The sequence below is a fragment of the Solanum dulcamara genome, chromosome 5, assembly GCF_947179165.1.
Source record: "Solanum dulcamara chromosome 5, daSolDulc1.2, whole genome shotgun sequence".
Lineage (NCBI taxonomy): Eukaryota > Viridiplantae > Streptophyta > Magnoliopsida > Solanales > Solanaceae > Solanum > Solanum dulcamara.
Genome location: NC_077241.1, coordinates 63807776 through 63824739, shown reverse-complemented (window position 1 = coordinate 63824739; position 16964 = coordinate 63807776). Strand labels below are relative to the sequence as shown.

The 16964-nt window shown below is 31.4% G+C and overlaps 1 protein-coding gene across 2 annotated transcripts; it reads left to right on the top strand.

The window, feature by feature from the left end:
• The first annotated feature begins 11987 nt into the window (after positions 1-11987).
• On the top strand, positions 11988-13728 carry LOC129888371 (aquaporin TIP4-1). 2 transcript variants are annotated; one of them, XM_055963359.1, is made up of 4 exons: positions 11988-12066; positions 12153-12306; positions 12445-12686; positions 13166-13728. In XM_055963359.1, the coding sequence occupies exons 2-4, from the start codon at positions 12180-12182 to the stop codon at positions 13538-13540; spliced, it is 744 nt and encodes a 247-aa protein (XP_055819334.1). In that variant the 5' UTR covers positions 11988-12066; positions 12153-12179; the 3' UTR covers positions 13541-13728. The 2 variants fall into 2 exon arrangements, with proteins under 2 accessions (XP_055819334.1, XP_055819333.1); XM_055963358.1 differs by lacking the exon at positions 11988-12066 and having other exon boundaries at positions 12078-12306.
• Positions 13729-16964: the final 3236 nt, after the last annotated feature.

Below are 16964 nucleotides of genomic sequence, written 5' to 3'. Positions count from 1 at the left end.
CCAACAGTGCGGTTCCTCCTCCATTTCTGTCCCCGAAGCCAAAGCCCCCATGCACATCATCATACCCTCCCAAAATAGATCCGATGTGCCCATTGAAATCCCCTCCCACGACAAGCTTCTCAGTAGGTGGTATGCCTCCCACTAACTCGTCCAACTCCTTCCAAAAGCGCCTCTTATCCTCATCGCATAAGCCTGCTTGCGGCGCATAAGCACTAATAACGTTCAACGTGATCCCTTCAACGACCATTTTAATCGACATCATCCTATCATTGACTCTCCTAACCTCCACCACCTGATCCCTTAAATCACTGTCTATTAAAATGCCTACCCCATTTCTATACTTCGATTTACTAGAAAACCAAAGCTTATACCCGTCTACCTCCTTAGCTTTAGAGCCGACCCATTTTGTCTCCTGGACACAGGCTATATTAATCTTCCTCTTCTTTAGAATCTTAACCAGTTTTATGGATTTACCCGTTAACGTCCCAATGTTCCAAGAACCTATTCTCAGTTTAGACGCTCCTTTAACCCACTTACCTCTCCTTACCCTCGTCCCCGTCCATGAGTGAGAACATGACCCTAGTCTACCATCACTATCCAAAGCCACGAAAATGCGTATGAACTAATAAATTATTCGGGGATTTAAAATCGGCAAAATGTAACTACAAGTATATGAACAAAGGATAGAATATAAAGATATAAAAACCGGAGGTACCAACTCCGGTAGAAATGAACCTGGTTGCCGCCGAAAAATACTGCTCACGTCGGAATACTGTTCACGTCGGCGTACTTAGTTGAGTTGCAACGGTTGTTCGTCACCGGAAATACAGATCTGTACACCTGGAAGAAAAAAAAAACTTTGCCGGAAAAATTAGAGCTTCGCCGAAAAAACTGAAGCTTCGCCGGAAAAACTTTGTCTCAGCAAAAGCAAAGAATTAATTTAAGAGACCTAGTTTTTCTTTACAATAATGTGTATCTAAACTGTATAGTCTCACTTCATTGAAACACCAAAACTTGTAACAAAGCCTTATAGCTAGTTTTACCAAGTTTTTGGACGATTAATTTTTTTTATATATAAAAAAAGTAAGGGGTTTGACTAAGTAGTTTTTTTCTCAAAATATTTTTTTTTGAAAAATAGTTTAAAATTTTAACTTAAAAATACTTTTTAAATTTTTTAGCTAAATATTAATTGTTGCTCAAAAATATTTTTTTTAAAATTAATTGGCCATTCACAACAGATACATGTAAGAGCAAAAACATCTTATGTGATACTCCATTAAACTCATTTCCATCTAGTTTCTCTCTCTCAAGATAATTTGAGTGGTTCTAAGGTTATTATTTTCCCTATTTTCTATAATGCTAACATAAATAAAGTAAAAGTTATTGAAGATTATCATTATTTTCACCTAAGAAGCATTACTGATCCTACAATCATACTATGTCAAATGGCATAACAAAAGTAAAATCAGTACAAACAATACCTATCGATATGCATCATTGGCAATCTTAATCCACCGCATAATATCATGTAAATTGTTAGAAGGAAACATGCAATATAAACATTATCCATTCCAAACTTAGCCACCGCGCCCCTACTATTCTGGATAACACTATCCATACCTAGTACATTTTGATCCCAACACATTCCATTCTCTTATCATGCTAAGGCTTTTTCAAGCCTACCCTTTATGTTACTTTAAGGGTTCTCAAGCCTAACTCTTTATGCACATTAAAGCCTCCCATACCTAACTTTTTATGTACACTAAGGCTTTTCAAGCCTAATTGTTTATATACATTAAGGCTTTTCAAGCCTAACCCTTGGTACATTCTAAGGCTTCTCAGGCCTAACCTTTTATAAACACTAATGCTTTCCAAGCCTAACTCTTGATGCACACTAAGGTTTTCTGGTCATGCATCAACCTGACATAACCATCACATGACATATGAACAATCCATCACACTCATCCATATTTGAGTCCCACTCACCTTTCAAATAATCCTGACCACTCAGGAATTTTTAAGACAAAGCCTACAATATTTAACATGAAACCCTGGTCTACACAAGAACCATCCCAACATTTGAACACAACAATCCAATATGGCTAACACATCACAAGAACGAGTCAACAACATAAATAGACTCCAAGTCACAAATCTTGACTCAACAAACACATATACCATGTCTCATATAAGGGTGAGAAATGGTTGGATTGGATTACATTGGATTTGGATGGATTGAGCCAAAATAGATTGGATTACAATCCACCCATATAACATATGGGTAAATATGGATTTGGTCAAATATGATTTGGGTAAAAATCATCTAACCCACTTTAATCTCCTAAAGCCAAAGAAATATTAAATCAAAATAAAATTGTTATTGCTCTAACCCCTACAACCCCCAATCCACCCCTAAATTATTATTTTTAGACAATTAATTTTTCATACAACAACAAAATTTAATTTTTCTTCTACCTCATAACCCCCACTCCTCACCCACCCACCCATCCACCAACTAAATTTTTCGCCCACTCCCCTATCTCCATCACCCCAATAATTTTTTTAAAAAATCAAAAAAAAATTACCCAACCCAACTCCCTCCCGCCCACCCCCCACTTGGACCCCTTACCACCCCCACCACAATTTTTTTTTAAATTAAAATAATTTCAATAAAAATAATAAATTTTTCAACCCTCTCTCTACCCTACCCCCTATCAAATCCCTTACCCCCATCGCACCCAAAAAAAATTTAAAAATTTAAAAATTTAAAAATTATTTTTTTTGAATTTTAAAAAATTATTTTTTTAAAATAATTAAATTTTTTGCCCCTCCCGCCACCCCCCACCCCCCCCACATGGACCCCTACCCAAAACCTCCCCCCACCCCCACCCCAGATTTATTTTAATTTTTTCTTAAAAATTTCAAAATAAAATAAAATCTTATGCCCCCCACCCACCCACCCTATCCCCTCCACCCTAATTTTCTTTTAAAAAAATTAGTGCAATTAGAATTTTTTATTATAAGTGGGTGACCTAAGGGTCTATATGGATACCCATATTTTACCAATTTTATCCATATTTGTATGAGCTTTTGAAATAGGTCAATTCATATTTATCCATTTAAAAAATATGAGTGATCCATTTAAATAAATATGGGCTAAATTGATTTATTTTACTTAAATGGACTAAAATTGTCATCATTCGTCCCATATGATCACAAACAACCCGTTTACACAAGGAACCAATACATAATCAAACACGTATCAAGCGTGGTACCCGAGCCAATCGATAATATGTACCACAAATGGTACTTGAGCCAACCAAGAGATATATAACCTATACCAGGCATGGTACCCGAGCTAATTGATGATATTCCTGTACCAGGCGTGATACCCAAGTCAACCGATGATATTCCTGTACTATGCATGGTATTCGAGATAATCGATGATATCCGTACCAAGCATGGTACTCGAGCTAACCGGTGATATCCGTATTAGATGTGGTACTCGAACCAACCGCTAATGTGTAACAGGCGTGGCTCCCAAGCCAATCAAGAGATGTCATGTACCAGGCGTGGTACCTAAGCCAATCAAGGAATATCATGTACCAAGCGTGATACCCAAGCCAATCAAGAGATATCATGTACCAAGCATGGTACCTGTGCCAATCGAGGTTATCTTGTAGCAAGCGTGGTACCCGAGCCAACCCGCAATAACAAACAACATGCACAATAAAAATCACAATGAAACAACCACACTTGAAGCCACAAGTAAATTAAACGGGTTCATTGCATGTGATTATCAACATAAAGTCATTTCATATTCATCCTTTATTTTATGAATATTCTTTACACAAGTATTTCACATGGAACAATCAACAAGAACACACACACACATATATATATAGCTCAATACTAGACCCCATTACGAGTACACATTCCTTCTCTAATCTCATGAATTAATACTCTTCATGTTCATTTTGTTTCCCTTTGATTACACAAGTTCCAGAAGTGGTTATAACCTTGCAATTTTCTAACACTTAAGCTTTATTGTTATCACCAAACCATCTTAACAAGAATGTTCAAGGTTAACAATCAAGAACTAGAGAACCACCCCTAGTCATAATTTATTCCCACCTTAAACAACAATAATCCACAACCTTAATCATTCATACTCCACGTCCGAAGGCTTAGTCATGAAACTTTCCACCAATTCAAGTAGCGACGGAGTCAGGATTTCTGTGAAGAGGGTTCGAAGTATAAAGAAGTAAACACATACAAATTATAATATGAAAATGGAGCGAGATAAGAGGAAAATATTAATCTTATCCCGCTAAATTTAACTTGTCATGCCGCATTTAGTAAATTTAACTTGTCATGCCGCATTTAGGTTCTTCCTACTGTTACCCTGCTCCATCGAGCTTTTCTATATTTCTTCTACTTTTTTTCTTTTTATTTTACAGTGTTCTACTTTATTTTGAATCTTATTTAAATTCTAAATTAGTGCCCATATTACTTTAAAAATCACAAAGATTATGTAAGAATTGAGTTACTAATATTATAATGTATATTCAGAAGATAAATAAATGACATCATTGATTTTTTAGTTCATTTAAGTCAATTTACTCGGTTAGTCGTTTGTAAAAAAGACAAATGATGAATAAATCAAATAAGTTTAGTTTAGTTTTCATCTTTTTAGATCGAATTGAAAAAAATAATTAAGAAAAAAATATTTAAATAAATTTTGTTAAAAGAATATTCACAACTTTTAAATTTCTTCATTCGATTACTTTTAATTTAATTTATTTTATATAAAAAAATTTAACTCAATTTCAAATTTAATAATAATTCATCATTTTTAAAAGAGTTTCTACGAGTTAGTACATGAGACGAGAGTTATGTAGAAACAAAATGAGTAATATAAATAAGATGAATAAAAGACAAAAAATTAAAAACGTGTCAAATAAATTTAAACAAAGACAAAAAAAAATAAAGAAAAATAATGTAATTTTTACAAATAGCAAACATTAAGCCTTAAATAGTATCTCTTAGCTATACTTTCACTATTTATGCGAAATAACAATATTTTAATTTGCTACCCATTATATTTCTGTATTCTTTCGTCAGCTACATACAAAAAATACAAATACAAATAACTAATTTGAGTAAATCATGGAATAAAACTAATCCAACTTGGTAAAAATTACTGAAATCACTCCCACATTATTGCAATTACAGGCAGGACTCTGAAATTCAATTTACCTTTATTCAAACTCCTTGAATCTGAAAAACCCTCGGATCACATTATTTTTTAGTGAAAATTCAAAATCGCTAATTGATTTGGAACAGTTCATCCTCGTCATTCAAGAATAATACAAAGACGGTATTGCATTTGTGAAGACTTTTGGAATCGAAAAGTCTCAATTGTTCACCACCCGAATTCGAACAAGTATTTTTCTCAAAAATCTCATTGAATCTACAAAGAATTAATTGATGGATTAAATTTAGAAATTTACATTTTTGATACAAATTTGATAATATGATAGTGTTGATTGTCTAATTGCATCAGATATATAATTGATTGGAATAAATACTTGATAATTTGTATGAATACAAATTAGCTTGGAATAATTGTATACAAGATACTGGATATAGAGTGTTATAATTGTATATTGAATACAAATTAGTTGATACTTGAATACTGAAATACAAATTAGTTTTTAAAAATACATAGTTGATAGTTTGTGTGTACAAACCCAAGGATACAATTTCTACTTCAGAAACAAAAAAATTTGGAATCAAATGTTTTATAGGATTGTAGAAATAATTTGGTAATTTCTATGTATGACCATTTAGAATACAAATTTGTTTGGAAAATATATACGTGATAAGAAGTAGAATACCAATCTGTTTGTATATATGATGGCTAGAATACAATTATCTTATGAATACAAATCTGATGACTAGAAAACAAAATTTCTATAAATACAAATTTTGTGTATTAGGTAGCAAATATGTTATGAATACAATGTAATCACTTTTGTGAGGGATACAAAGTGTATATATTTTATACGTTTGAATACAAACTATGAGGGATGCATATAAAATCGAATTCTCATACAACTTTTTTTTAATATAAATTGAATTATGGAAATACAAAAAAAAATTGAAATACAAAACAAACACTAAACAAAAATCATAATTAACGGAAATATACAGATACCTAAAAATTAAAATAGTTAAAAGATCCAAAAAGATACAAATTAAATCTATAAAATAGCCAAAAAAAATCTCAAAAAATACATACCCATAAATGTAGACGCCTGATATAGTGGGATTCTGAGAAATCCTTTGTATGGCTTTTTCCATTTTGAGAAAAGAAAAAAGAGAAAGGATGTGACTGAGATATGCGAGAAAGAGAAAGGGAATATTGAGAAGAAAGAGAAATGAAATTGCTTAGAAAGAGAGAGTGGAATGAGAGGGAGTCAAAATAGGATTAATTTCAGGAGATAATTAAAAAACATAAAATTTGCTATAAAATCAAAATATAGTGGTATTTAATAATTTTTTTAAACTGTGGTTATTTTCTATAAATAAGTTGAGATTTTTGCTTAGTTGCATAATTTTTTCTAAATAATAAAGCTTTAAAAATTAGCCCAAAAACAATGAGTCCTTTCATTGGGTTGGAATTTTGAGCCTATCGAAGGCATAAAAAAAGTTTAAAAGAAGGTTACTCAAAATGGGAATAGAACTTGGACCCTTTCATTTGAGGATGAATGCTTTGGCCACTAAGCTACACTTCTCTTTAATTTTAAGGGGATTCATTTTAATATATATACTTATAAAATCAAAAATTGACCTTATATATGCAGTGTAATTTTTCGACAAGGGGGTTCAGGTGAACCCCTTGAGCCCCACGTAGCTCCGCCCCTGAATCCAAGAATGTTATGAAAAAGATGCCGGTATAACTATTCGGTTAAACCTAGTCTATTTGGGTGTCAAGCAGTTGCTGCAAAAGTTTGCTTGCAAAGTTTGACTCTTTTTTATGAAGCTTTAACTTGTTCTCGGTCTAAATAATAGTACAATAACATAATCAATGAGCAATGACCTAAATATACTCTGATTATAATTTAATTCAAAACCTATGTCAGTTTCGTGATTAACCCACCCAAATCAAGTTTTTTCCACCAATAACTCAAGTCAAAACCTTCCCCTAAGATTACTACCACAGATTCTAAGGCTTAAGAATCGAATTACTAAGTTAGGAGAGTAACTAACATGCCTTTACCAAAGAAAACGATGAAAAATAAGTGAAAACGCCATAGGTCACCTCTACACTTCCCCAAAATGAGTTTGCAAAATAATGAGCGATTTTAAAATTTTTCTGCATAAAATCCCGACTAACCCCGCAATAGTGGGCCCCAACTCGCTATAGCGGCACCACCATAGCGGAATCCCACCCGCTATAGCGACTTGCAAGGGACAAACTCGAAAATCTTCCCCAAAAGTCCCCATTTAACAATAGACCTTCGAACCTTGATGTTCTAAACTAACTCCTTCACGCCAAGTTCGATATCGGGAGTTCTACTTATCCGAATTCAATTATAGAAAGCCCCACGAATTTCTTAACCTCTTAGCTACTAGAAAATCCATCTCAAGCTTAGACATTAACCTCAATCCTTTCTACGGATTTTCCTACCACACATTGCTTAGGTTTCGTCTGAAACTGACCTAGCCTAAAATTTTTAAGTCACCACCCCAAAAATTTTCTTACCCAATATCTTTCACCATTGATTTACTCATAACGATTGAAGGATCATTACAATATTTGACCATTTTTTGAATTAAAAATAAATTTATAAAACACTACAAAATCAAATCTCCAATTTGTTCATTTTTAATCATATAATAATAACCTAACATGTGAATAAAACTACCCTTAATGGTACTACTTAGATTAATGCTGACTCAGCCATGTGTTGTTTGAGTACACCTTATTTTTAGCCTGTAGAAATGGAACAAATGAATTAACATCCATGTAGCTAGACTTTATTGACATATTCTTTATTTCTCTCCGAGAGATTTGGCATTAATCTAATAAGTAATAAGTCCAATTAAGGATAGTTTTATTCACGTGTTCGTTATTACGTGATTAATAAGCAATAAACTGCTACACATAAATTATTTATTTTAAAAAGGCAGTTTTATGACTTTATCTTTGATTAAGTTTAATAATTACATCGCTAATATTCATATTTTTATTATATATTTTTTTTCAGATGATAATGCATAGTATTATTATCACTAACAAACTTTGCATTAATAATGCGAGGATTATTTTTCTTATATTACCAATCATACCTATATTATAATTTTATGTTTAAACTAATTATCTTTTACCATCAACCAAATGACCCTTTAAAGTACCGTAGAATTGGAATTATTGGTGATATTGTCCACATGAAGAACTACGTGACAAATCCCTCTGTCATTAACGCATTGGAATAATTATTAGTTGTCACATAGTTCTTGATGTTGTCATGTTTGTTCAAATAGTCGAAAATTTTGGATTTGAATTCTGAATATGAAAAGATTTCTTTTAAATAGATCTTATACGGTATGTATTTAAACTAGCTTGAGCCTGAGTATAGACACAAAACTGACAGAATATCGGGTGAAAAAATAAAAAAAGATTTATAATACTAGTATACCAATCCTTTCTTCATCACAAAAGGGTAAAAAATGATAAATATGTTATGTATTAAAAGTGAATTATGCATGTAATATAAATGTATTATAAGTGTTTTAAAGTGTGTGATAAATGTATTATCCATAATAAAACTTGTATTACATGTGTTTATAAATTATTTTGGTAATATGTATTAAAATTATATTATAAATATATTATAAGTATTCGGTAAAAAAAATATTATTATTATAAATAATAAATATTTTTTTAATATAGTATATCTACGTAAATTTCCAAGAAAGACAGCATGAAAGTAATAAGGGGAAATCATTAACTTTTTTGAAGACTAACTTAAGATCGATGCACGAAAATAAACTGGGATATGCTTTGGAATTGTCTCACATCTTTAACAGGCTGAAAAAAATTGTTTTTTTGAAATATTATGGTGATACAATAGTCCAGTTTCACGATTTATTTTTCTTCCTAGCTAGCATCGTATCTAAAATTTATGAAGAAAAGATCTGCGTACGATAATTATGTTCATTAAATTCCTATGTGTAAAATTTAATCGCTTAAATAAGAAAATCGATAGTTGTTTTTATTTTTATTTTTTATAAACTGACAAAAGTTTTTGTCAATCTAACTTATCATGGTGAAGTGATTTGATGAAATAAATTTATTTATTATTGTGTAGTTAATTATGATTAAGTAATAGTTGTATATGTATCAAACACATGTCATACCTCTATTGATTTAACATAAGCATCCAATACAAATAAGTTATTATCAAAAAATAGAGAAAGCAATACAAGAGTGGACTATATAGTGCTAAACCTAAACCCGAAATAGTTATCCATATATTGATAAGAGATGTATGAATTCTGTAGCCATCGTGGTTCCTCCGGACCACCCGAGAAACTTACTAAACAAATTAATGAAGTTGCAATAATAATAATATCAACCCAAACTTGGCCTCCTAATTTTTAATTATTTTTTTGCAGGAAAAAAAGTAGGGATGATGCATGTTGGAGTAATAATTTATATGTCCCTCACTGGAAGATTCATGGAATCAACTTTTTTTTTTTAAAAAAAGGAGAGGTTGCTATTGGCATTGCAAAGTCAATGGAAACATATGGTTTGAATTGATAACTTAGGTAGGGTTATTTAAATGTAATAATGAATAGTAACAAGAAAAGAAGTGATAGAGCAAAGAGAAAAGAATTAAATGAAGAAGACGACACAAAATGACACAATCACCAAACATACTCATTATGGTGTATGCCAATTTCATCGAACAACTTTTGCTATGGTGGGATAAAAGGAGCATATAAAAAAAAATGAAAAAAAAATATATAGGGGATCTATGATTGAACTAAAGTTTCATCTTGCCATGCTTCATATATAAAGTTCAAATAAAATTATATATATTGTTGTATAATTTTGATTTGTTGGTGACTTGAACCCCATTAGTGATATCATAACCAATTAGTTTTGTAGCTTTTGGTGAGTTGAACTTGCAATTTTATGGTTGAAGATGGAGGATGCTTACCATCCGAATTCATTATTAATTTTTTTTAAAAAAAAATCTTCATTTTTACATATACGAGATAATGAAAATAACATACAAATGATTCTAAAAAATTATTTTCTTTTATCTGAAGTTGCAAATTGGACAAAGGAGACCATTTCCTCTTTTGATATTTTAGGGACCAAAATAGAAATTACTCACAAATAGCCAAATCATTAATTTGCACTAATTTTTGGTATTTGGAGAAAACATATTTTTATTTACTAAATTATTCTTTAACACGCTTGGAGTCCATATATATATATATAGCCAGTAAAAATGAAAATGCAAAAAAAATAAAAATGAATAATTTTCATTAATATTTTTTGCTTTTCTTGAGTCTAATCAGTAAAATCTTCGTATGCGAGCCTAATATTTTTTCAACGATCGAACTAGCATTTAAAATTAGTTATTTTATATTATAGATAATAATGAAACTCGAATTTAATATATTTTGTCTGCTCTAATATTATATATTGAATATGTGACCAATCTATCTAAAAAGTTAAAACTATTCAAAATAACACAATTTATGTACTTAATTATTCTTCAACATTACTATCATTCGCCGCTATAATAATTGAGACTAGCTAGTTTGTCTCTTGTTAATATAAAAACTGACTTTTGATGAAGTGGTGTCCAAGTGGACCTTGCATTTTCCCAATCAAGCAATTCATCAGAGTTGATTTAAGTTAGCAGGCTGACCTTACTAAATTTAAATGTAATATACACAAAAAGAAATTACATATGTTGTTAAATGTTAAAATTATGTGGATTAAATATTTTCCATTATTTAATTATCTGAAAAGAAGGTCCTTTCCAATTTCCAGAACGGGTTTGAGACAAATTCAGCATGAAAAAATAAGTAATTTTAGGGTGCCTTGGTATGGAGGAAATATATATTTTCTTATTTCCAATATATTTGGTCATATTTTCTAGAAAAGAATATTTCTAAAAAATGACAGGAATTAGGAAAAAATATTTATAAATGTCATTCTATGTTTATTGTATAGTACTCCCCACCCGCCCAACACCCCCAACCCCTATCCCTTGAGCATCCCACCCCGTCATCCTTGAGGGCCCCTCCCCCATCCTTATAGTATTTTACTAGATTACATATCAATACTTTTGAGGTAATATTTTTTTTCTTACTTATATATCAAACACTAAAAATAGATTAGAAGGTAACCAACTTATTTTTCAAAAAAATATTTTTTAGTTCACAAAAAATATTCTCCTTCATACAAAACACACTACACACCCTTAAAGTGGCGTGTAATCCTTTACCATTTGAGGATTTAAAAAAGTTGCTTCAAATTGTAGTTTTCGCCTTTTCATTTAATATATATCAAGATCAATATGTTTATTACGTACCTTTTCTATGTTCATGCGTGCTGTAATTTTTTGTGATTTCCAATTCGTGATTATCTTTCAACAATCAAGAAGAAGTCATATATATAGAATAATAGAACACTATATATTTCTAGTTAATATAAATATTGCTCCTAATTGATTTCTTTGTTACACTACACAAATTACAAACAGGTCAACTCTCTATTCGTTTTTTTTTTCATTTTCTGTTTGTCGTTTCTCTTTTTAAAATTTGTCATCTCATTATTAGAATATCGTCTTATCTTACGAGCCACTTGATGTCACTTAAAATACTTTTTCCCCCAAAACACAACTGTTTATTATCAATTTAAATATTCTTAGTCAAACATGTATTTATTTGTTTATTGAATCAGTTTCATCACAGTCTGCCACCCTAGCTAAGTGTATTTTACGAGCATGAAATTTTTGTGTATAAATACCTGTACGTGGTCCTCTTCCATTTTAAAAGCAAAATAAACCATAGCCAATACTTCATTTCTTCTAAAGTTTTTAGCCTTTCATTTGCAGGCCTGTCAATTTATTTGATCAGAAATTATGGCGAAAATTGCTGTTGGAAGTAGCCGTGAGGCTATTCAACCTGATTGCATCCAAGCCCTCATTGTTGAGTTTATTTGCACTTTCCTTTTTGTTTTCGCTGGTGTTGGATCTGCCATGGCTGCCGGTAAGTTGCATCAATCAATTATATATGCCTCTTTTTTCTTCTTATGGTCCGAACCTTCCTCAAATCCCGCACATAGCACACATAATTAGTATATAAAATGGTTTGGTAATTAATTGTATTAGTGTTTAATGAAAGCAGATAAGCTAAAGGGAGATCCACTGGTGAGTTTATTTTTTGTGGCGATGGCACATGCATTGGTGGTGGCTGTGACAATCTCTGCTGGTTTCCGTATTTCTGGTGGGCATCTCAACCCTGCTGTCACACTTGGCCTTTGTATGGGTGGTCATATCACTGTTTTTAGATCAATCCTATACTGGATTGACCAGTTGCTTGCTTCTGTTGCTGCTTGTGCTTTGCTCAATTATCTCACTGCTGGAATGGTCAGTACTCCCTCCTTACAAATTGATCACCTATTGGAATTTGATTTGACATCAGTTTAAGATGATTTTTTCTAATTTGTAATTTGTCAATATGACATGGCTCTCCCACTAGGACATGATTGAGCGATTGAGAGGTGGGTCTCCCACACACATGGGAAGACTTGGGACCGAATCCAACTTCCATCTGCTACTCAGTCATAAGCTTATCGCATGAGGCTTGTCTAATACGATTTACCTCTTCTGTGTGATTTGCAAATTATTGCACAATCAGCAGATTACTTAAAGTGATCACTCGAAGGGCAAAGGCTATGGGTGGGGAGTTACAAAATTATAAATAAAAAAGATATGGCATGACTATGAAAATGAACAAAAAAAAATAAATTAAAATTAGAGAAATGAATTGATAGTTTTATCGAATTTGTCAGAGCTTGAGTTTTGTTGTATTTTGATCTTCTCATTCTTATATATTTTTTTTTCAGATAACACCAGTTCACACCCTAGCAAATGGAATGAGCTATGGACAAGGGTTAATTATGGAGGTGATTTTGACCTTTTCTTTGTTGTTCACTGTCTATACTACAATTGTGGACCCCAAGAAGGGAATTCTTGAAGGAATGGGCCCACTTCTAACTGGGCTTGTTGTTGGGGCCAATATCATGGCTGGAGGGCCTTTTTCAGGAGCTTCAATGAACCCTGCAAGGTCATTTGGGCCAGCTTTTGTTAGTGGAATCTGGACTGACCACTGGGTTTACTGGATTGGGCCTTTGATTGGTGGTGGGCTTGCTGGCTTTATTTGTGAAAACTTTTTCATTGTTAGGTCTCATGTTCCTCTTCCAAGTGAAGAGACTTTTTAGGTTTTGTAACAAAGGGTCTTTGTCTATTGTTGTAGTCTTGGAGTGGCTTTGGAAGTCTAGTCTGCCTTGTTAGCTATGCATGTATTTTCTATGTTTCCTTTTTGTAAGTTTATATGTAATATCACTTTCTATGAAATTGTGCACCAACTTTGTACAAGAAAAATGATAGACCATGTTTTTTGTGTTTTCATTGCGAAACTAAAGTACTAAAATATAGTGGTTACATTTTGTTATGGTGAAGAGAGAGAAACAAAAGGACATGCAACATATCTTATTAAATATTCCACATTCATGTTTGTCCTTGAGGTTACAAATGATCTAAGTTTACCCTTATGTTACTGGCGTTGACCACATAATGAAAAAAATCAAGCTATTTTGGTAACCATGATGGAAAAAATGAAGTTTTCTTAAAGGAATGTATATTTATTTTTTAAAATTATATCATGTGAGAGCGAATTTGAGCCTTTTCTTATTGTTTAATGGTAAAATTACCCTTTTACACATATTTCCCTAATATATTTACTTTTATTCCCATATACATCAAAAAATTTCCAAATTCCCTCTTTTTCCTTTCTCTCTCTATACCTCTCTGATACATCCGCCTATTCCTTTATTCTTGCCCTAATTTGCTCTAGTTAATTTGTTACTCTTCAACTGTTAATCAATTTCAAGGTTCCAAATAAGGTATATTTCAATCTTTCCTTATATGAAATTTTACTTCATCCTCATTCAATCTGATTTCTCCTAAAATTTGTATATTTTGATTTCTTCTGAAAATCTTTGAAAAATCTTCTTAATGTTTATCATTTGTTTTCTTCTGTAAATCTTTCTGTTTTTGTTTCTCATTCCTTCAATGGAATCCGTTCATGGTCTCAAACAGTCCACTAAAAATCAACGAATTCTTGTTTCTCCTGGTTCTGATTCGTCTTGGGAAGGTTACGACGAAGTTAGATCCAAACATCGTAACGATCCAACAGTGATGAATAAGCTACGTGAGAAATTGAAGTCGAAAGCTACAGTTAAACATGCACCCAAAGAAATAGACAACAAGATTGAAGGGGTTACAACACGCCCTAATCTCTCAAAGGTATGTGTTCAATTAAGTTTTTTGTTTTAGAATGAAAATTTTGTGAAGGTTTTAATGATTCTGATACATATCATTTATGTATCAGATTCATAATGTATTTTTAAAAGGAATTTTTTTTGGAGATTTTATATTTCTGATACATCATGTTTAAGTGTCAGTTTCTGTTGTTTTAATTTTTAATGATTCTGATACATATACATTTATGTATCAGATACATAATGTCTTTTTCAAATGTATTTTTTTGGAGATTTTCTATTTCTGATACATTATGTTTAAGTGTCAGTTTCTGTTGTTTTAATTTTTAATGATTCTGATACATATACATTTATGTATCAGATACATATACATTTATATATCAGATACATAATGTCTTTTTCAAATGTATTTTTTTGGAGATTTTCTATTTCTGATACATTATGTTTAAGTGTCAGTTTCTGTTGTTTCAAGTTTTAACGAAGCTGATACATATCATTTATGTATCAGATACATAATGTCTTTTTCAAATGCAATTATTTGAGATTTACTATTTCTGATACATTATGTTTAAGTCTCAGTTTCTGTTATTTCAAGTTTAATGATTCTGATACATCTACATTTATGTATCAGATACATAATGTCTGTTTCATATGCAATTTTTTGAGAATTATTATTTCTGATACATCATCTTTAAGTCTCAGTATTTGTTATTTTCAAGTTTTAATGATTCTGATACATATACATTTATGTATCAGATACATAATGTTTTTTTCAAATGCAATTTTTTGGAGATTTACTATTTCTGATACATCATGTGTAAGTGTCATTTTTTGATGTTTCAAGTTTTAATGATTCTGATACTTCTACATTTATGTATCAGAATATAATATATAATTGTTTCTGATACATCTTCTGTATGTATCAGATTCTCATCTCATGCATCAAATATTTTAATACATATGATACATCGTATTTATGTATAAAGTTCAAGTTGTATTTAACCATTTTCATGTCAATGCAGGGAATGAAATACGTCATCAAGAAGATCCCGTCCCACCTATTGAGATTCGGAACGGCATATAGGGCTAATTTTCTTGATGATTTTGAATCATCAATAGGTGGAGATATTGTTGTCAGAAGGCCATGGATGGTTATGTTAGCGATAACGACGATCCAAAAAAAACTAGGAGAGACATCTCTCCAAACCAAGGAGAACTGATTGATGTCCAGTAGTTTTTTTTTATAGTAAACATTTTAGGTGATTCTGATTCTTTTAATGTATCTGATACATAAATTGTAATGTATCAGATTTAATATGTTTTAATATTTCCATACATCAGATTTACTATGTTTTTCTCTGGTGTCAAAATCGAATATAAAATCAAAGTTTATGTTTTATATTTCTACTGTATCAAACTTGTATCGAGTATAATATTCATAAGTGTCACATTTTGTGAATTCTGATACATGAATCAAGTTTTATTTATTATGATACATCATGCACATGTATCAGATTCTCATTTCTCAATATTTAATGATTCCGATACATTAATTTTTAAAATTCACGTACATAACTGTTGCCTTCTTTAATAGATCAGTAATTGATATAAAGAGCCAATCTTTTATCCATAAATAGCTGATGTGCATTAACTATTCTATAGCTAAAGTTATGTATCAGATACATAACTTATGTATCAGCAAAAGTGAAAAAATAACTGAAATTAAATTCGGTATGAATTGATGCTCTGTTTTTTCCATTCGAGACGACGCTCTGTTTTTTGGCTTGAATCTTCATGGACATAACAATTAATTTTTTTAACAATTGATGTATCAGATACATAACTTATGTATCATCAAAACTGAAAAAAAATTGAAATCGAAGTTGGTTTGAATTTATGCTCTGTTTTTTTGGCTTGAATCTTCAACTTCACAACCGTTATTTTTTTAACCAAATTAATCCCATTAATTAGATTAGTAATTGATTTAAAGAACCAATCATCCCTTATATTAAGATATTATCCATAAATAGATGATCTTCATTAATTACTCATTAGATAATTGATGTATCAGATACAAAACTAATGTATCAGAAAAGTTGAAAAAAAGGGGGATATCGGGTAATTTTGATACAATGAGGGATGTATAGTAATTAGACTTTTCCATTATGGGATTTAGGTAAAGTTTACTTGTTTAATTATCTATACGTAGTAACCCTTTAGGGATGTGAGTGAGGAAATGGATGGGGACTATGAGAGACGATGTTTGGGCCCGGAGGTTTAAGGGTTGATATAGGGCGTGTAATTTATGTGCTATATGAGTCTCTGTTGATGTAATGCCCATTAGACGGAGCGTCAGACAGTC